The 23172-nt window shown below is 33.9% G+C and overlaps 1 protein-coding gene across 1 annotated transcript in view; it reads left to right on the top strand.

Moving 5' to 3' along the window:
* The window catches only part of SOX5 (SRY-box transcription factor 5), a 393350-nt gene that overhangs the window by 298090 nt on the left and 72088 nt on the right, over window positions 1-23172 (top strand). The window contains exon 9 of the mRNA XM_081311948.1: window positions 22504-22650. Coding sequence (XP_081168074.1) covers window positions 22504-22650 — 147 coding nt within the window. The remainder of the gene's footprint in view (window positions 1-22503; window positions 22651-23172) is intronic.

The following is a 23172-nucleotide window of genomic DNA, read 5'->3' as shown; positions in this document are numbered from 1 at the left end:
AGCCACATTACAATTTTGGGCTGACTTTGGTTGGCAAGTATCTTCACAAGACTTGAAAATAGAGCCTATTAGATTCCTCCAGAAAAATGCTTAAGCCCAGCACATTTCAACTTTTCTGTTTCCTGTGGAAGTCTCTCAGTATTGTCCTGCCAAACCAAGGGCATGAAAAGAAGGGGGGCTTTGTGAATGAATGACAGTTATTCTGTCTTTCTTAACCTTGACCTTTCCCTTAATGCCATACTCCTTATCCAACTGCTCCTTGGATGAAGAAAGTAGGCAGGAAGAGATGGAGGAGGGATTCAAAATAAACTCCTAAAGGATTTGTTAAAATGAGCATTGGGCCAGCTAATTAATGCCTCTGACATGAAAATTGTAACAATATTCTCTTCTGCTTTCCCCATCATCTGAATTCATTCAACATATAATAAAGAATAATAGTGATAGTGATACAATTACTTCCTTTTCGGAATGAGGCAGAATTACAGAAAACATTGTACCCCCAATTACTAGTCTTGCTTTATGATAACAGAGATGTTTACATCTGAAATTTGGCTATACGGGTTGGGTTCAGTATCCTTTATCTGAATAGCATGAGACCAGAAGAGAAGAGTTTCAGATTTTAGATTTGTTTGCGCTTTAAAATATTTGCATATATATAGTGAGGTATCTTGAGGATGAAACCTAAGTCTAAACACAAAATTGATTTATGTTGCATAGATAACTTATACCATAGCCAGTAAGTAACTTAATATGGTATTGTTAATAATCTTCTGCATGAAACAAAGGTTTCATGTGTGGAATTTTCCACTCTTGATAGCATGTCAGTGCTCAGAAGGTTTCAGATTTGGGAATATTTCAAATTTCAGATTTTCAAGTTAGGAACCCTTGACCTGTTTCCACTGTGTAACTAACTCATGCTACTGTAAATATTGTGCTACAAGTATTTTTCAGATAACTTGTTTTCCACAGTGTTTAGTTCTTGGTTTTAAAAGAATTTTCAATTATCACAAATAGCATAGCTAAAACATTTGGTTAACATCTAAAAGGTAAGCAAAGAAATATGACCAAACAATTAAATCATTTTTAATCTTATCTTGATTTGGTTCATCCCTCCTCTGGTTTCTTCCAGAGAAACTTCAAGTTCTAATGTTTTAGCATCACTGTAGACTCAAGGTAGCAGTAAATATGGTGTCAAAATATGAAATATCTATTTTTCATAGATTCAATATTTTCATTGTAACCAATTAGTAATATACAGATATATTGGGGTAGGAACTCATTGGATAGCCAACAGGTCTTAAACCCTTTTTTTCCCCTTTAAAATATGTTTGGCCAAATTAAAAATTTACAAATGTTAAAATAAAACTGACAGGTAATAATATTTAAATGGTTTGTATAGTGTAATGAGTTACAAGCCCTAGAGTAAGACAAACCTTTGTGCATGTATTTGGTCAATCTATTGATTACCTCTTAGTTTCCTCACCTATAAAATGGGATAATCATATTTCTTCTTGATAAAGGTGTCCTAGAGATTAAATGAATGGTACATACAAAGTATTCAACATAGCATAAACATTCAGCCATCATTAGCTGTTAATATTCTCATCATTGTCTACCAGATTCAAGAGTTTTAAGCTGTCAGAAATGAACCTAACACATTCTTCCAAAATAGCAACTAATTTTCTTAGATTGCAACAGAGAGCTTACATTATATTTTACAAAGGTTTATGGCAAATAAAGAAATCTATCCTAATTCAAGTTTGTGTTGAATGTCTTTTTTGGAAACCAAGAATCTTCATTTTAATGCAAGCAAAAATACTTTTCATCTTCATGTCAGATTACAAAAAATTGTTTCAATTATTCCCAAAAAGTCAAAATAACTTATTTTCCCATTTCTTTCTTCCATAAAAATTATTAGAGCTTTGCTTTTGTGACATTGACCAGTGTTTATGAAAGGGACACACTTTCCTGTTTGGAGGGATGGTCCTTATGTTATCATAAAGTTGAGTGTTTTGGTATAATGAAGAACGTTTTGCAGCAACAATGGATAGTTTGGGCATTATAAAGGCAGCCAAGGTAGTTTCCTAACTGTGATGATCTTTTCTAATCTAATGTGGTGCTTAGCAAATACAGCAGTGAATTAAAGGCTCTAATCTCAACCTATAAAATGTGGTCTCAGGTCCTCTTAAGTCCTTTAGCCTGCTTAAGGTACAAGTTTTCTTTTTTTAAAAAAAAATGCATGTACGTATAGCTGTCCTACCTGTATCTCATAGAAGAATGGATAATATGTAGTAAAAGAAACATTAATGAAAGTAGTCAGAGTCAAAAATCCTCAGAAGAAGACTTTACACCTTACAAGTAGACTTTTCTGATTCATGGGTATGTTTTTTCATGAGTTTCCAAGGAAAGCATGGGAGAAGGGTAATGAGGCAGTTATTGATAAAGGGCATGGAAAAAAAATGCTTTGGAACCTTGAAAATATTCAAGCTAGCTCTGGAGATCCAATTGGACTGGAAAGTTCCATATCTATGGAATTGGCTTTATTAGTAGAACGAAGGTGAGCAGGTCAGACTAGTGCTAGATTACCCCAGAGATAACCCAAGAACACTAAAAACATTCTTGCACACATAATAAAGGCCATCTAGAAACAGATAAGTAACAATTCCACATAAAATGAGTTTACAGTGGTAAGCAGAGTGCTATTTTATTTTGAATAATACAACCAACAGAATAGGTACTATATGATTTTTGGTCCTAGGGCTGCTAACAAATTTAAAATAGGAACTTAACACCTAAAAATCTACCTATGTGATTGTTTTATTGAATATCTGTTTCCCTTTCTTTTAATGTCTTTGTCTTCTTTTTTTCCTCTTTCTTCAATTGATTTTCTTCTCTTTTCAACTAGCTACCTCTCTTAATACCCGTCTCTTTTTTCTCAACACTTTTTTCCATTGTTTCTTCCATTCTCATTCATCCAGTTCTGAGTCAGTAGCTACTTTTTAATTTTCCCACAGTTAGGAAAAAATGGAGGAACCCTCGTCTTTAGAAATATTTGCATGTTGGCTGATCAGTTCTGATAATGACACAGATATGAGCATGAGTCACACATTGGAATTGGTAATCCTGAATAGCAAAGATGAAGAATCTCAGCGAAAAAGATATCTGAGACTATTTTTTTGTTTGGACTAAATAAAATTGGTAGCATCCTAGATCTTAGAAGGTACTAGCCTAAATTATTTTTTTAAATCTAAATTTATCTCTTTCTATTAATAAAGCCAAATACTCAGGCTTCTAATTAGACTACAACACGAACAACAGCCCTAGTCTCACCCACACTCTCATTAGAATTGGATGTTTCAAACTATGCTTCAGAGATTGGAAAGTGCAAGTTCTCTGAGCAAGGAAAAACACAGAGGTGGAAGCACAGCTCATTATTTTTATACTCAGAAAGTACTGCACAATTGGTTTCTTAGCATCGGCTGAAATGGAAAGAATTGCTTTTCACCTTGTTTATTTAATAGTCCACTATCAGTACTTTATACTCCCATTATCTCAAATGGTGGGTGGAGACCCCTTGCTACCTGCTCTCCTGCACACTCAAACCATTTGTTATTAATTCTTTACACCCATATGGACATATTAGATATATATATACAGAGATAAGTATAAATTGTATGGTGTCATGGAAAAATTTTATTATCTATGATATTAGCAAATTTTCTCTTTTTTTTTTTTAAAGACAGAGTGAGGAGAGAGAGAGAGAGAGAGAGAGAGAGAGAGAGAGAGAGAGAGAGAGAATTTTTAATATTTATTTTTTAGTTCTCGGCGGACACATCTTTGTTGGTATGTGGTGCTGAGGATCGAACCCGGGCCGCACGTATACCAGGCGAGCGCGCCACCGCTTGAGCCACATCCCCAACCCCTCTCTTTTTCTAATTATTTCTTGGCAAGAAAGGCTAATATATTTAAGAATTAAAAGTCAAAGTTGATGAGTAATATTTTCCTTTGTAGCTTTTATTTTTAATTTCTGAAGTTTGCATACTTTTAAGCTGACTGTATTTTGAATGTGGAATTCTATGAATTTTAACCACCTCCACAATCAGGATATAAGAAAGTTCTATCAACCGCCACCCCTTAATTCTCTTGGCCTCTTTGACCACCTCAGAAAGGAATTCTAACATCTCCTGCCCAGAAAGTCCAAGCCTAGCTGACAGCATAGCTGAAATTAAAAGGGGGAAGGAGGAGGTATCTTGTGTTTCAGCATGTATTCTTTCAATCTCTCCATTCTAATATGACTTTCTGCTCTGTCCAGTGTTCCCAAATCTAGCACTTCTTTGCTCATCCTCTGGAGAGTGAACATTTGGTTTTCTCTTTATATTGTTTTCACATCTCATTTTGCCAGAGTAAAGACTGAAGTATCTAATTTCTACTTTTATATTTACATTTTTTATTGTGATGTAAAACTGTACCAACTTTTATGCATCTTCCATAGGTTGTGTTCTCATCTAGTAACATAAAATTTGTCATCTTAACCTTTGTGTGTGTGTGTGTGTGTGGTATTGAGGATTGAACCCAGAAACACTTTACCACTGAGCTACATCCTTTGTCTCTCACTCTGCCACCACCACATCCACCTTTAATTTTCTTTTTCTTTGGGTTGTTTTTTTTTTTTTTTTTTTTTTTTGAGACAGGATATCACGCAGTTCCCCTCAGTTAGCCTTGAACTTGGAATCATATTCCTTAACCTCCCAAATAGCTGGGATTACAGGCATGTGCCACTGTTCCAGACTTGAAAACATTTTAAAGTATGTCATTCAGTGACAATAAGTTCATTTCCATTGTTGGGCAGTCATCGCCACTACCCCTTTCCAGAAATTTTCCCATTATAAAACTGAAACAACTTGCCCACTGAACATTAACTCCTCATTCTCCCTTCCGCTGGCCCCTGGTGACCATCATTCTACTTTTGGTCTCTATGAATTTAACTATTCTAGATACTTATATAGGTGGAACCATACAATGTTTAGCCTTTTGTATCTGCCTTATCCATCTAGTCTAAAGTATTCAACATCTGTGTCTCAGGTGTCATAATTTCCTTCTTTATAAAGACTAAATAGTATTCCATTGAATGTATATATCACAGTTTATTTATCTATTCGTTCATTAATGGATATTGAATTATTTCTACCTTTTGGCTACTGTGACTGTTTCTTCTAGGTATAAGAGCGTACAAATATCTCTTTCAAATATTACTTTCAGTTCTTTTGGGCATATACTCAGAAGTAGAATTGTTAGATCATATGGCAATTCTATGAGTGTTTTTTTTTTCTTTTTGTCTATTGTTTTTCATTTGTATTTGGTTTTATTATATTTCGATAGTTGTTAACCTCAGGTGTGAAGAGGAGCATCCCCTTGTGGTTTGTATTTTCCTAATTATTTGTAATGTTGAGCATCTTTTCACGTGCTTATTATTCATTCATACATCTTTTGGGGTTGCTGGTAGTAATGAGAAAGGCCACAAAGTTAGACTTTTAACACGCACAGGTTATACGTAACTGAAAGCTGCATATGTGTGCAAGCACGCACAAAAGCATATGCATTAACTCACTTTCATTGATTCAACAATAAATATTTCTTTAGAGCTACTGAGCTAGTGCCTGTGAAGTTTATTCTAAAAAAAAATATTTTAGACTATAAAAGAGTATGCCTAACACATGAACAGTAGAGATAGACAAACGCAAACATTAAATTGTTGTTGTATACTTAAGTGTATTAGATTGTAACTACAAACATTTTACTAGCAAATCTTAATTTTATGTTGATATGTTACTGTGTTAAGAGTTAACATAAATGTAAGATTCATTCTAATAGAATGTCAAGAAATTTCTGGAAACTTTAATTTTCTTAGTTTAAAGCAGAACTTTAATTTTTCTCATAAATGTATAAATAGATGAATAAGTTTTGATTCTAGTTGTAATTCATGGCATTTGACTTTTAGTAACCACTAGTTCTGTGACTTGGGGCAGGTTTTTTTTAACTTTGCTGATCTACATTTTTATGACCTAAAAATGGGAATGTTAATATTACCTGACAGAACAGTTATACAGGTTAAAAAATATACAAAACACTCTTAACATAGTCACATATCAACATGAAATTAAGATTTGCTAGTAAAATGTTAATAGTTACAATCTAATATTCTTAAGTATTACAACAACACTTTAAGGTTTGCATTTATCTTTCTATCTCTACTGCTCATGTGTTAGGCATATTCTTTTATATTTAAAATATTTTTAGAACAAACTTCACAGGCACTAGCTTCAGTAGGTTTAAAGAAATATTTATTGTTGACTCAATGAAAGTGAGTGAATGCATATGCTTTTGTGCGTGCTTGCACACATATGCAGCTGTGAGTTACATTTGACCTGTGTGTGTTAAAAGTTTAACTCTGTGGCCTTTCTCATTATTTCCAGCAAACCCCAAATATACACTACCTCAAATTGTATTGAATTAATGAAGAATGGTTAAGCCTGTGGCAAAATATTGAGTTAAAGAAAAGAGCAAAATTCAGGTTTTTGTCTTTTCTTAGCTAACTAGATAATAAACTATAGATGATTTTATCTGAATTTTGCTTCTGATTTTTTTTTCTGATTTATTATTTTTAAATTTTTTATTGGTTTTTTTCAGTTATCCATGAAGGTAGAATCCATTTTAACATAATTTAAAAAGCATGGAACATATCTTTTTCTAATTCAGTTCTAAATATTCTGACTTATTCAGTGACATTAGCAGTACCATATTTATTATTCTGTCAATTAAATAATGGTAATAATATTTACCAATTAAATTGCTGAGGCTACATATGACATGATATTTTAGAGAGAATTTGGTGAACCTTTCATTAAAGTTTGTAGAAGTACTATTAGAAAAGTACTGGATTAATGAAAATTGATATGTTGATACTAAAATGGATAAATTTTTCCAAGTATGTGAAAGAAAATGCTAATGGGAAAAAATTGTGTTCCCGCTACTAATACATTTTCACTTTAAATCAGATTGACTATATCTTCTATTTTTTATCACTTCTTTTTATTTTCAAACTGGCTAAGATTTGAGTTAGTGTTCACATCCTGATTTCAACTAAACATCCCAGTGTAGGATCAGAAGAGGTATAAGAGATGATCCAAATAAAAAAGAGAAATGTTAGATTTTTTTAAAAAAGCTAATTTGTCACTTCACTCATTGAGTATGAACTGAATAGACTTCTAACCCTTAAAATACTTTTTTTTTCCTATTTTTATTGCCTGGAATCTTAAGAGCTTTATCATTTGCAGTCATAAAATGAAAATATACACCAAACCCTCAAAGGGCAAGTATGAAATTAAATTATATTTGGGCAGCTGTAACCTTTTAAAACGATCAGATTCCAGTTAATGTATTTCTTCCTGTTCCAAGTGCTGCCATGGTGTTTGATGGTGGGAAGCAGTCCAAAGGGCATTGGGAGATAATAAATTCACTGTAAATTTCACCCCAAGGCATGTCTCCATACACCAAGGCCTCCATTTAGCAAGGCTGACCTAAAACTCTTGTCACATCCAAAGGTCATTTAGGTTGGGGTTGGTGTGTCCCATCTATCTTCCCTTGATGTAAAGAGTGACAGTTGAAGCAGGATTGAGCTCATAAACAGTCATCTGAATATGAAAAAGAAGCTATCTTTGGAGTAGGAGGGGAAGTGAAGCCAGCTACTCTTGACAGTGGGGCTGGTAAAGGCTGTGCTTTTTGCAAAGTCAATGAAGGGTCGACTTGATCTTACAGCTTCTGCTTCAGCACAACCTTAAATTGAAAGGAATATGCTGGGTTTGACTGGTTTAGAATCAGGTACTCTTGCCTCTGGATTTAATTATATTTGTATTCAAAGTTTAAGGTAAAAGTTTAGTATTTTTTAAAGAATATAATAGTTTTAACCACTTTTTACATTAAAATAAGAATACTTCTTCTGTACACCTGCTCTTAAGTTAATGTACCAACACATGGGGAAAAAAATAGGAAGAAAGTTATTTTAGAGAAATAATGCTTAATGTGGTTCTGGAAAACCACATTTTTTCTAATGCCCACTTAACCATGTACTTTTTTTATTGTGGTAAAATATGCACATTTTCACAACATTGCATGTCTGTTTACACTCTATATTTCTAGAATATTTTTATCATCTCAAACTGAAACTCTATACCCAAGAAATAATTATTTCCCATTTCCCATTCCATCTTCTCCCTAACTCCTTAGTAACCTTTCTTTTTTTGAAACGTGTCTGTAAATTTGCCAATTCTGAGTACCTCATGATATAAATGAAATCATAGGATATTTGTCCTTTTGTGTCCTTCTTATGTCATTTAGCATAAGATTCTCAAGTTTCTTCCAGGATGTAGTGTATATTTCTTAAGTATGCACTCTTGAGAATGACTCCAATTCTTTCAAAAGCAGCATTTATTTACAAATGCTGAGATTCATGAATGTGAAAATTCCCAATCATTATAATCATAAGTAAGATATATTATCAGATAAGAAATATATGGCAATACTGGATAGAAGTAAGGAAAGATTAAGCAAAGTCTTGCAAGTCTTCCTGGAGAGAAAAAAAAAATAAGATATTTTCAGAGAGGTATCACTTATATGTTACAGGTGCCCAGGACTTGGAACATAGTAGGAACTCAATAAATGTTTTTGAATGAATGAATCAATTTAAGGCAGGAGAGAATAAGTTAAAATAGTTGTTTAATTCCCTGGAGTACTTTGATGGTATGTAAAAAACATGTCCTGTGCAATTGAAGGGAGCCTGCTGTGATCAGAGAAGCTAATGAGAAAAGAAATGCACCCAAATTCAGGGGGTTGTTGGAGGGTGTTTTGCTTATTTTAATTCATGTAAGAGTTATGTGTGTTTTGGGTAGTGTAAATGGCTCATTTTTCTATACTTATTCTTTTTCAGATGTTCTAGAAAAATCAAGGTTGCTGAATTAAAGCAATGAATAGAGATTTATGACTAAATTCTTAGTATAAATTATACAGGAAAGAGCAAATAGTTAAATAAGGATGAGACTCAGAATGTTGAAAATTATGTATCCAGATTTATTGTATAATTGATTTTGAAGCAATTTTAAGTCATATAAAAATGTGATTAGGTAAATGTTATTCCATTTAAAAGTGGGTTGGAGGTGAACCAAACCCTCCCAGTCAATTCTCCCTATTCCATCTAGACTAATCGCAGAACTGTAGGCCTAATTAAGTCATCCCTCTTCTTATGCTGCTGTAGCTTCCCATCTGCCTTTCCAGACATCTCTCCCAGCAATTGGAGCCTTGCTGGCTCCCTTCCAACACCATGGACTTGTCATGCTCTCTCCCACCACAAGGGTGTTCTGCCAGTGCCTTTCCCCCTCAGGTGTTAGGTCAGCTCATCTGCCACTTCCCAGGATTAATAGTTCCAGAGATGTCTTTCCTGATCTGCTGGCCCTTAGCATCTCTTTGATGTGATCTCCTAATACCTTGGACTCCTGTTATGTGGTAATTTATCACATTTGCAATTTTATATTTCATCATTTCTTTTCATAATATCATGGAGCTAAAGACCTAGAATAAGACTAGTGTCTATAAATTGTTTTAAGTAAATGAAAGCATGAATGATAAAAGCCAATAATAACTATAGTAGCTTTCTTCATATTTCATTACATGGTCCCCTAAAATCCTTGAAATGTTAAAACTGGTAAATTAAAAAGAAAACCAAATGGAAACATTTTTTACTGGCAATGACCAAATGAGATATGATGGGAAAAATGTTCTCTTAGATACTTGTTCTTTCCTTTCCTACTTCCCAATACTATAGTTTTTATCAGATGACCCCGTCCTCTGTCACATGTTGTGTCTGAGTAACCCTCACCATGTTAACTGAGCTCTTTGTCTCAAAGTACATAAACTCTGGTACTACATTAAAATGTCCAGGAAAGGACTTCATGTGGTAGAATGGTTAAAAGTCATAAGCTCTGTAAAAAATAAAAAGGTCTTGGATTCCAACTTTAGCTTTGTCTCTTACCTAGGTGACTTTGAACAATAGTCTTTTTTTTTTCCCTTTGGGACTCAGTGTCCTCCTCCATGAAATAAAAACAACACCCATTTCCTAAAGTTGTTGAGAAGGTTCCCAAAGTAACACATAGGTGTGGCACACTGTGTTCTGTAAACTTTAGCTATTGTGATTATCATAACTGCTGTCCATCATTCCACGTCCAGATTTTAGACTTATTTAACTTAAATTTTATATTTAAAAATCCAACAATAATATTAATATGCAATTTCTTTATCTTCAAGGTTTGGGAGAAGAGAGGGAAAAGTAAGAAGGAATCCAGAGTAGAAAATTCTTTTTTTTTTTTTTAATTTTAACCATTCATGTTTTCTATTTGTACTAGCAGTGAAACAAACTAGCAATTAAAAACAAGTCTTGAGCAGATATGTGCCTTTTTCATGGAGGATAGACTTTTACCAGTGATTCAAGAAGTCTTCCAACTTTGAAGCCTTTCACCCTTGGTCTTGGAAACTGTCAATATTGAGTCAAAGGGAAACCTCTTTTTCCGTTGGCCTGCAGGTAGGGGAATTCCATCTCTATCTCACTGCAGCAAAGGGAGATGAATTCATCATCAAGAACTGAAATTTGAAAATAATTTCCCCATAGGAACATTGCTACCCATATGAAAAGTTTACTTGACATGCAAAAGAAAGGAAAATTTCAGTTATTCGGATTTCTGATACTACTAGTTGATTAACCTTTGACAAGTTATTGAACCACTCTGAGCTTTCATCTTCCCCATGGAACATACAGAATTACTATGGCAGTTCCTGAGATAGCATGCAAAACTTCTAGTGGAGAGATTGGCATATCGTAGTCACACCAAAGTCATAGTTCTTATACTTTTCTCACCCCGGATGTGCCAAGTATTTTCAAGCAACGAACAAATATGCCTTCTGGAAGTGAGTATGTTTTTATAACATACTAGATAACATACAGTCTGATTTAGTATGAACTGACACTGAAGTTCTCTTCATAGTAAATTAGAATGATATTTTTAAATGATTTGATTACTATCATCCCCCTGCACAATCTATTGGGATAAAATAAACAATGCTTTCATAATTATGAACCTAGTCAAAGAGGAGCATTTACTTTGAATATCTTTCTGCTAAAGCCCTGTATTAAATAATGAATATTTGTGACAATAGATTTTTGTTTCCTCCTAGTGAACAAGCAATTGTCTTCTTTTTGTGATTTTGAAAGGAAATTCAGCAGCATTTTCCCCCTAAATTAAACTAATTAAAGATATAAGTATAGTCACTGATATATAAAGAGATTTGAAGAACCTTTCAGACAGTATCCTCCTTACCTTGCCAAATGGAAATGTGTTTACTGGTTGGTGACCTCGGGAATAGCTGCAGAGCGCTCATCCTCCCTCGGTAATGAACAGCAAGTCTGGAGCGGCATAAAAAGGGTCAATCGAATAGGTCATACATCATATGGAGAGGCAGATGTTGGAACATATTGTAATGGATTACTGTGCAGTACATGAAGATGGCTTGTGGAGTGGAAAAACCGGGAGGGAGGGAGGGAAAGACAGATAAACTATCAGTTGGTGTTTTCTTGCGTGACTCTCACAAAATATATCTGGTTCTTTAAGGAACTGCTTCGATTATAAAAGTCAAAATGTGTTTTCCTAGCTGTTCAAGATTTATTAGCATAGAATGAAATGAAGAAAAGCCTCTAGAAAGCCAGTTCATTTGAAGTGCCTTCTTATAGGCTTCAGTATCTGCAGTGTGACAGAAACAGCGTGACAGTGTCTTACCTGTGAAAAAAGGTCTTAAGATCTAAGTAAGTTCAAATGTGTCTTTAATTTTTAGCAGGATGCCATTTTCACACCCTCACAGCACTCCACCCCTATTGATAGCTCTGTATTCCATCCAAGTATCACACCTAGGAAATGGAATATGGAAAAGACTAGTGAAGATGGTCTACGTATTATTAAAACTTAGTGATAATAGTTTTGTACCTTAATAATATTACAACTTCCATGCATGGATTCAATGTGGCTTTTTAATAGTAAAACTTTACCATGGGCAGACATGTTAATTTACTTTTGTCTCCCAGCTTTCCTTAGATGTACCTGCCAGGGGGAATACTTTTAAGTAGAACTAGGTTGAAATAATAGTAGTTTCTACTGTGGAGCCCCTACCAGCAAGCCCCTTACTGCCTCAGACATGTTGCTCAAGTGGCTCCCCTGTTTCTGCTGAAGGAAGCACATTTCTGAAGTTGGTAACACTGCCTTTCCCCTTGTGGCTTGTCCTCATGCCATCTTGAACTCTCCCCTGATGACATTATTGACTGCTTATCTTCAGGGGGCTTTGTCCACTCACATCACTTCCTTGCACCATCTGATGCTGAAACGCTTATATTCCAACTGCACTGATTTTTTAAAATTTTGCTTCCTCAATGTAATGACCGTTAGCTCTCCTTAATATGGACAAATTTCTTGGAATAAGTCTGAGTTCCCTTGCTGTTTCAGTTTAATACATTTTTCCTCCAGTTTGTTTAGGATTAATATCCATATACAAAAATCCTGGATCTCTGACATGTGTACTCACAGCTCCTTCTCCCAGTGACTCAAGTCCCTAATATATTCCAATTGTCACTCTCTTCAGGATGAATTCTTACCCCATGAGACTAAATGAAAACCCTTCCCACCTTCCCCCAATCTCTTTTCCCTAAGCGTGTGTGAGAGCTGGTGAAGTAGCAGGAGAAGTGATTCACTTCTCCAGTACCCATTTATTTCCATGGCTTAAGGACCTGGAAGATTTGGAGAGAGCTTTCCTGTCTCCTCCCTAACCTTGTCACTTTCGCCCTCCCATAGGCTTGACTAAGAGTATCTATCCTAAAAGTTGACTGTCAGCCTGAACGGTACAGTCTTCAAGATTTCCAGGAGTAATCTTAGTGGCTAATGATAGGCATCAACTTTCAGAGGCCTGTCTCCATGGGCACTCATTCTTTGATGGGTACAAGAGCATTCTACCCTTTGCAGCTCACTTCACTTTTCTCTTCCCATTAGGATATTGAAAATTAAAAGTTAAAAATTAGTTATTATATGAGCATTTAAAATTGATTCAAGAGGAAACTATTTGTATTACTCTTATCATATTTTATTATTATTATGAATCTTTTGAGAATAGCTATACCCTGCTATTAAACTGAACCCTTGTGCACAGCCTCCCTGAAAGTCTGAATTAAATTCAGATACATAAAAATTAGTTTAATTTAATGCAGCCCAATTTGTACAAAAACAAAAAAGAAAAAAAGAACAAAAGATCTGGATATAGTTTACCAAAGACATAGGAATGCCTAATAAGCACATGAAAAGATACTAAGTGTCATCACAGAAATGCAATTTGAAGCTAGAGTAAGACACCATTTCATACCTACTAGAATAATTATAATTAAAAAGACAGTACCTTGTGTTGATGAGAATGTAGAGTAATTGGAACCCTCATACCTTGCAATGGAATGTAAAATAGCTTGGCCAATTTGGAAAGTTTGGCAATTTCTTTAGAAAGCAAACATGAACTTACTTATGACTCATATGTATATATGAGTAAGCAGATCCAATATTAGTAATTGTATAGCCAAGAGAAACAAAATCACACAAAGGCTTGCACCGGAATGTTTATAGCAGGATTATTCATGACAGTCAAAATTAGGAATAACCCAAGTGTCCATCAGTTGCAAGCAGGTAATAAGTGTGATAATATCCTTGCAAAGGAATATAGTATTTAGCAATATAGTGGAATGGACTACTGCTAATAAAAGTAATAACACATCAAAAATGTACTAAGTGAAAGAAGTCAGGCTGTCTTTAGTTTCTTCTAGCTTTGCCCCAATAGTGCTATTATTTTTAAAATAATAATAGATGACAGCACACACATTGCAAAGTAGATTGACCTCACAGATGGCCTGAAAGTAGTAGAAGGGACCTATACTTACATTTTAAAATGGGAAAAGAGGGTCTCTTAAGAAAAGTTCTTCTATTATGTACAGAAAAAAAATGTTAAATGCTTATGGGGATTTTTATTTTTGGTTTATTTGAAGAATAACTCAGACATTCCATCCTGTTGGAATATTCCTCCATTATAGCGTCATTCTCTACTTAATTGAGACCTCAAAGGTAGTAAGGCAGCTGCCATGTTGCCCCCATCTCAGAAGTTCCTTGCAAGTCAGTCAGTCATGAAGAACTGAGCCCATCCTGGGCAGAAGCTACTGGGAGTGGGGAGAAAAGCAACACAGATACAGCCCCAAATTTGTTCTTCCTGTGCTACCATATTTTAACAGGAAGCTGCAAGGAAACAAAGAATTCTGAATTTTAACACATCCCTCCAGATCATTGTGTGTGTGTGTATGTGTGTGTGTGTGTGTGTGTATGTGTGTGTATGTATGTAAATTAAGCCCTACCCCCAATCCCTGGAAACTTCCAATCTACCTTCCGTCTATTAATTTGATTATTCTAGGTACTTTACATGAGTAGAATCATACAACAGTTGTCACTTTGCCACTGCTTGTTTGACATGGCTTATTATCTTCAAGATTCAGCCATGTCAATGGCATGTGTTGGAATTTCCTTCTTTACTAAGGATGAATAACATTCCACTCTATATATGTACCACATTTTGTTTATCCATTCATCTGTCAAGGTATGCTGGGGTTGTTTCTGCATTTAGGCTATTGGTATTAATGCTACCAGGAACATGGTTGTACCTATATCTTTTTGAGATCCTGCTTTTGATCATTTTTGGTATATAACCAGAGTGGAATTGCTGGGTCATTATACAAATTCTATTTAATTTTCCAAGGAACCGTCTTACTATTTTCCACAGCGGAAGCAGCATGTTACATTCCTATCAACAACACATGGAGTTCCAGTTTCATACATCCTTGCCAACATTTGCAATTTTCTGTTTTTTAATAGTAGCCATCCTAATGGTTATGATGTGGTTTCTCATGTGCTTTTTAACTTGCATCCAGGTCATTTTGATGGTATATTTGTCAAGACAGGAGAGTAGAATATCTTCTACTTGATACATAAATTGTAAAATTTTATATATTTGGCACATGATATTCTATTTGCCCTTTTGCCCTGATATTCAGCAAATTTAAGGCAGATGCTGTTTTCAGGCAACACACTTGAAGAACATAGAAAGGAAATGCTGACGGTGTCAGGGAAAGTCCATGTTTAAACTATAGTTGCTCTGATAATTTTCTACAAAGAAACATTATGAAAAATAATGTGCAAAGCAAATTTATTCACATTGAAACATGCTGATATGTTTTGAAAGATTTTCTCCAGTACATTAGTTTCTCTTTAAACTCCACATTTAAGTTACATTAAGAAGCTGAAATTAAGCTATAAAGATAACACTTATGGAGCCTTGAAATTGCTTTCTGAATTTTTTTCCCTCACAAAGGCTATTTCCTGTTCTTTCCCTTAAAAGGGGAAAAAGAAAGAAAGAAAAATAAGTGGTTTTCCTGCATATCACGTTTAACATATATCTTTTCAGGTTTTGTTTAAATGTTAAAAGCATATATTTAACTATTTTTAAAATAATAATAGATGACAGCACACACATTTTTAAAATCTGTATTCCAAATACTTAACATGTTGACTATATGTTAACTTTTATTGTCGAATTTCAGTCCCTGGGCTGACAAAACTAAGTATGAAAGTCAGATCTTTCATATTTGTGTATTTGAACTACAAAATGCTATTAATCAGGAAAATTTTAACTCTGTACAGTTCTTTTTTGAGAATTTAAGTCTACATGTTTGCTTATGTGAAAGTCTGGAAGTAACTGTTTTTGAGGTGGAAATTCCTTGATTACTAAGGATGACAAAAGTCCACAACTTTATCCTTATGCCTACTTAAATTCTTGGGGAGAATTAAAACAACCTCGTTGCCCTCATTTAAGTAAATCTTAAGGTATATACAATGATTTTATATTCAGTTATGGCATACCTCTTGTTTTGTTTTATGTATTGGTGCTTGATGAAAGATTTCATTTGGAGAACAAGGTTCTGATCATAAAATAAACAATTCATTCATCATAAGAAATATTTAGTGGTTATATGGTCTTGCACTCTCCATTCTGATAATGACAATGTGAAAATTCACAAGTCATCTACAGGAGTCAGTATGTTTTATCGTACACTGTTTGAAAAACAGATGAGTTTTTCAGTTATAATCGTAATGTTCTTTTTCCCCCCTGTATCTCTTCAAATGCTTTTTGTACCCAAGTTCCTAGTAATGTGTTGAACTTGTTGACTTGAGGAGGAGAAATGTAGAGAGGAAACAAGGGTAGAAAAAAGGTAGGGAGAGTATGATGGCATAACTTAGTGTCTTCACAATGAGGAAGGTTTGTCTTCACCTCCTAATCTAAACCTGAAGTAGAGAAAGACAGTTGGATCAGACCAAACCATGTTATATACTATTGGCTACTATGTAAATGACTGAATATAGGGTTGCCACAGTCTGGCTGGGCACAAAATAACCAAGCCGCCAGGAGGCACTTGTAGGTTCAAACAGGAACTCCTTTATTGCCAGAACTCCACCAGCACTCCAGGGGCACTCCCAGGGAACTCCCTCAGCTCTCTCCCGGGCTCCTCCCCGCAAACTCCCAGGGAACCCCAGGAGAACTCAAGGAGAACTCAACAGGAAACTCCACAGAACTTAAAAGTAGCAGGTGCCTGAGGTAGCAGGAGTCTCCCTATTATTGCCAGACAGCAGGGGTCCATATACAACTGAATATACAGCCTGCCCCAATCCAGCATCATCCAGTCACAGCAATTATACACAGCTTAACTTAATTATCATCATCTTAATGGCTCGCTGCTGTCACCCCTCAACCACTCCTTCTGGCAGTGCCAGGCGCCATCCTGACTGGGCTGTGGCTCTCAGCATAGGGTCATCTCTATCTCCTATGCCTTTTATGCAGACTTCCCATGTACACAAAAGGAAGATCTGATAATTGATCATAATTAAAATAGAAAAATTAAAACTCCAGCTATCCCAGTACTAAGAAATGAAATCAACAAAAGAAATTAAATCAACATGATGAAAGGATATATACATTTCCAAATTTACTGCAGTGTTATTAAAAATAACCAAGATATGGAACCAGATAAAGTCTTCATCACTAGATGAGTGGGTAAAAAAAATGAGGTATGTGTATATAATGGAATATTATTCAGCCTTTTAAAAAAAAAGGAGATCCTGTCATTTATGACAACATGGATAGACCCAGAGGACATCATGTTAAGTGAAATAAGCCAGGCACTGAGATCACTTTTATATGGAATCTGAAAACATTTAATCCACAGAAGAAGAACATAGAGTGATAGCTACCAGAATCTGGTGGGTGGGGAGAGTTGGAGATGTGTTTATCAATGAATAAAAATATAAATAGAAAATTAAGCTTTGAACTAAGAGAACCTGTTCTTTTTTCCCAAAGAACAACTACTACCTACTAACAACCATAGTTCTTACTATATGCTTTTTTACTCTCTAAGTAATAAATATTTTACATTCATCAATTAAATAATGTATATTCCCTTCTGAGGAAGAAGGCATTTTCCATTTTTTTCCAAAACATTTAAGAATATCTATATGCTTATACTCTTGGTTTTGTTATATTTTGAAAAGTAATGAACTTTAAAAACTAATCTCCACCCATTTCTTTCCATCCATATATCCAAAGTGATTTATTTAGATATTGTTATGACTATGAGGAGTATATTAGAATATCTTGTGTTCTTATGCTCAGATTTATTTATTAAGTCATGTTTATTTGCCTTCTTAAGTAAACAAAATGAATGAATCAAAGTGAATGTTATCAATATCACCAAAGAGTCTTTCCTTCTAATTCCCAAGAAGTAGAAGTGCATCAAATTCCTTCCAGAATTTTAGTTTCATGCATAATCATTATCATTATCTGAATTAACTACTTGTGCACAAGAGATCTGTGTTTGTTAATAATACATGCTATTATTTTACACAGTCCATTTTTGCCTTTATTCAATTCGACTTGTCCTTGTATTTACTATTTTCTGAAAAAGCATTGAAGGATAGGGATATAATCCCTGCCTTCAAGGAGTTTACTAGTCAATGGTTTGGGGCAACAAATCATGATAGATATTTTTGTCAGTGCTTAATGTTTTGAATCCAAATACTCCAGATGGCAGTTAGACACTAGGCTAGTAGCCAATGGCAGAAGCTGTGTTTCTAGCAATTTGGGGAAAATACGCTATTAGGAAGAAGTGGCAGAAATTTACTATCTGTATGAATTAAGGCAGTCACTCAGCTTAGAAATTGAATGGGCTGTTTCATGAAGTTTCTTCACTCCGAGCACTGAAAAGGTCTTGCTTAGCATGTCCAAGTAAAGCAAGTATCTTCACAAGAAGATTCTATCTAACTACTGTACATAACTGTGGCATAAAAGCCATGTTGTCCAAAAAACAATTGTATTATTTTTTTTCAAAATAGCAACATTTAGTCATTATATTTTCAAATATCTGTTATTTATCTTCCCATTAGACATTTTTGGACCCAATATTGGACCATAACAGCTCATCAGAAAGAGTGCCTATAAATGAATTGCCCAGTAGTGCTTTGTGCACATGATAGTGAATTATTAAAAAAAAATAATAATGATTAGGCTTGGCTATGATAGATACAATTTAAGCTAATGTTGTTGTTAGTAGAGAACATCATATTATTCAAACTTGAAAAAGCATTTGGGGCTGGGGATATATTTCAGTTTCTAATATGCATCAGACCTTGGGTTGAATTCCCCAGTGCTGAAATTCTTCCTAAAAAAAAAAAAAAAAGTTCAATAAATTTAATGAGCTACACTTTAGGGGAAATACATGACTGAATGGTCCCAGCACAATGCAGGATTATGGGGAAACTTCTCTGCATAAATCAGTCCCTCCTTTTCTAAAAAGAAATAGTTAGGTGTTTTGATTATCTTACAAAGAATATATGATAGACAATTACTCACATATGTGCAAAATGAAGGTATTTTATATATTAAATTATTCATCTCATTCCAGTGTTTCTTGTTTCTTTCCCCCTGTTATTTGGTGATATTTGTGTGTCCACTGTACTATGACTTGATTTTTTTCTGATCTTCTTTTTCACAATAATTATGTTAACTAAGTTCTTATGATCAATATTATCACTTCTAAATTTTTAAAACCTCATAGCTGTTATCCCTGCCTAATTAAACACATCATGTTTGTTTTGCTCCCATCCTGTGGCTTTCTCTTACCTCTATTTTTAATTTAAACCCTGCCTTGCATTTCAAGGGATTCCATGGATGAACTTCCTTAACCTGCAGACACAGTGCTATTTTGCATTCTAGGATGTGCTCTCAAATGCATTCCCTTTCTTTCCTACCACTCACTGTTCCACACCATCCTCTATAATACCTTGTCAACAATTATCTTGTTCCACATCTTTCTTTAAATTGTATACATTTATTTTTTAGAGCACAAATCTGGTTAACATCTTTCTTTTGACTATAGCTGATGAGACCCAAAGATTAATACAAGGTTAATTAATTACATTAATTTTTTAACCCAATACAGACAATTTGGGATACGCTAAAGTTAGAAGGCTGAGCTGAACTTTGTGTTTAAACAGACTAAGAGTCTTTTATCCTTACAGGGTACCTTGACTCTTACCCTGAAACTAATGTTAGAATTTTTTTTTTGTGATCTCTAAAATACTCCAACCCTGGTAAGAATTAAATTGGGGGTTTTTATATTACTTAAAATATCATATTCTTATTCCCTCTCCTTATCGTCTTCCCCAAAACTCCTTCAATGATTTTTTTTTTTTTTTTAAAAAGGAAACAATCATACAGGATTAGGTGGAATCTGTTTGTTGATTATCATTTCGTGTCTCCCTGGTGCTCAATGTTCATAAGCATGTTTTATGTCTGTGAACCTATAAGCAGCTCTGATTTTTATCTTAGATAGTACCACAACCTACATCTTTGTCTTTTCAGTATTTTTGCTCCCTCAGGGACCATTGTTTCTTCTTATAGTAGAAGAGTTAAAAAGACAGAGCTCTGCACAGACAGATCTGAATTCTCATCCAGCTGTAAGCCACACAGTCTTTGTGTCCATTTCAGTTCAAAAAGCATTTTTTAGGACAACCAAACTCAGATTAAACCTGATGGTTTTTATTAAAGGATAAAAATAATTCATTTATTTGATTAAGAGAATAGATTGTTTAATTCAAACATGCGCCAACTTCAACCTTTAAATTCAATAAAATGTTTGAGAGTATTTATACCCTTTTTAAAATATTTTTTGAAGTTGTAAATCTGACTATAGTGATTTATACTTAATTATTGAATCCCTTTTATGGGTAATTAATCAAGTTGTTTAATTATCTAAATAACAGAATAATTTTCAATATTATGAAGTAATTCTTTAAGAAACAAAATTAAAATTTGAATAGCTTTATTGTTCACATTATTCATTTTACCTACAGATATTTAAGACATGTCATCTTTCCTATTCTGAAACAATCTCAGTTTTGGTGTGCCTAGGCAGAAATAGGTATTGTTTCCTGTAGTAATAATACCCAGTGGATTTATATTTTAAAGACAAGAGCACAATATACAATAAAATATGAAATTTACATAGCATAACATTGTTATTTAGCTAATCTGTTAATATACATATATATCTGTTAATATACATATATTTTTAATATTATGTATCAGCTGGTCATATTTTAAATTTGAATTTAATATTCTAAATGATTTTATAAATAGTTCAGAATGATGACAGAAAAAACTGCTTTTCTAAGTACAAAATATAATGCATACATTTTTTAACACAAGTGTGGAAAATGCTTCAATTCTGATCGTTGTTTTTTAAATAGTAAACTCTCATCATATTTAAAGTGAATGATCCTTTTACTCTTTATGTAATTGAAGATTTAGCAATTTAATTGTATCCTTTCTTCTGATAAAAATATAAATAATATAGTTTTTCTAACACAAGATAACTTTATAGGGACAATAATTGTTGATAATCTAAATATATTTCACTAAAGTTGTTCATTCTTTCTCTGGAATTTGTATCATTCATTGCTTTGCATTAAAAAAGGTATTATTTTATTAATGATTTTAATTTTCTGTTTTTATCTGTATCATAGTATCTGGAAACAGCAACGTGTATTATCATGAAAATATGTACTGTTTTCAGTTTTCCTTTGTAGAGAGACCCCATTTATCAGGACCTATCGCCTATCCTGAACAAGTTTATCCTTTGAAATTTCTCTTTCAGGAAAAAAATATCAAGATAATCCAGAGAACCATTCCACAGGACTTGTACTTGAGAGCTTTTTACTTTAGCATCAATCACTTCATAACAGAAATGCTACCTTGCATAGTAAAAGCTATTTACTCTCAAGACAAATGGAAAATAGGATATTAGGATATGTATATACACACATATATTATAAAGTTTCATTATTGCTTTCTCATCCAGATTGTTAAAATCTTTATGAAGTGTTGAATGAAGATGAAAAGAGTATTAATCTTAACATCTAATATTATTATTTCAATGTAAAACAACTTCCTTTGTTTTAGGTTACTTTACCATATGGTTGTTGTTATAAAATAAAAATTTTCTTTGTAATTTATTAATGACTTGTTAAAGAATGTTTTCTATGTTACTTAATAAAATTATTAAGTGATAGCTTAGTGGGAGAGTGTATGTTTTAGGCAATCTTCTGTAAAACCCTAATCCTCAAGATAATTTTGAGAGTTGTCTGTGTTTATATTGTGAAGTAAAGTGAACTTCTGGCAAGAATCCAGTTAATTTTTATCAATGTAGGTAGACTGACCAGATAACATTCTTCAAATACTCTCCTCTGATTCCCACTTAATGCCTATTTTGTATTTCTATGCAACTCATGCTCAGAAAAATTGTTATAGGTACCCATTTCAACAAGTCAAAGAAAGAGATACATAGGGATTGAACCAACATGGATAGTAAGAAAACTATATGTACATGAAGCTGCATTCTTATGTAATATACTGCGTGAATTTAAAGGACAGAAGTAGCTCTTGACCAAATAATGTGATATACTTGCCTCCTATAGACATTGGAAAAGAGTTAATATAGATTTGCTCTGAGGCCCTGAACATACTGACAGAGATTCCATCTATGTGGTATCTGTCATTCCTCCCCAAGATGTTAGTCATTAAGTTGAGATGACAGCTACTTTCCTTAAGTATTTCAGAATCTAAACAAAAATACCTAGAGAAAAAATAACACATCTGAGTATGAGTAATTTCTGAAAGGTGCATTGTTTATTATTGATTAGTCTTTTTCTTTCTCTTCTACTTCTGTAGCAGTTATATGCTGCCCAGCTAGCTGCAATGCAGGTGTCTCCAGGAGGAAAGCTCCCAGGCATACCCCAAGGCAACCTTGGTGCTGCTGTATCTCCTACCAGCATCCATACAGACAAGAGCACAAACAGCCCGCCGCCCAAAAGCAAGGTACCCTTTTGAAGCTTTCTATGTTGCCACTTAAAGAGTTTTGCTTTTCGTTCAGTAGTATTTGCTGAAGATCCATTATCTATTATATGACAGCAAACTATGTACATGGAGGTAAGAGTCTAACAGGAGTAATAAGTGTACATGCAAATTTACATAAATGCACTGAGTAATTCATTTGTTCAATTAATCAGCAAATACATGCAGACAAGTATAATAAAAATGTGATAAATAAATTATACAATAATTTATCAGATAAGTATTCTATGCCCAAGGGACTTACAGTCTTATAAAGTAGATACATATAAAAATAGCCAACTAGCTGTATTCAATGATGAGAAATAATACATTTTATAAAGACATAGACAGATAAGGCACATTGGAAGTTATTAGGAAGAAAAGATTAACTTTACTGAGAAGTGAAGTGTTTGCCAGAGAAAGAGGAACTGAAATAGATCTTAAAGTATGAGTAGGATTAGGACATATGGAGTGTTTTTTTAAAAATATCAATAACTGTTATAATGT

This window comes from Spermophilus citellus (genome assembly GCF_964194105.1).
Source record: "Spermophilus citellus genome assembly, chromosome: 10".
In the NCBI taxonomy this organism is placed as follows: domain Eukaryota; kingdom Metazoa; phylum Chordata; class Mammalia; order Rodentia; family Sciuridae; genus Spermophilus; species Spermophilus citellus.
The sequence above is the reverse complement of the archived record's forward strand: the minus strand, read 5'-3'. Positions and strand labels throughout refer to the sequence as shown.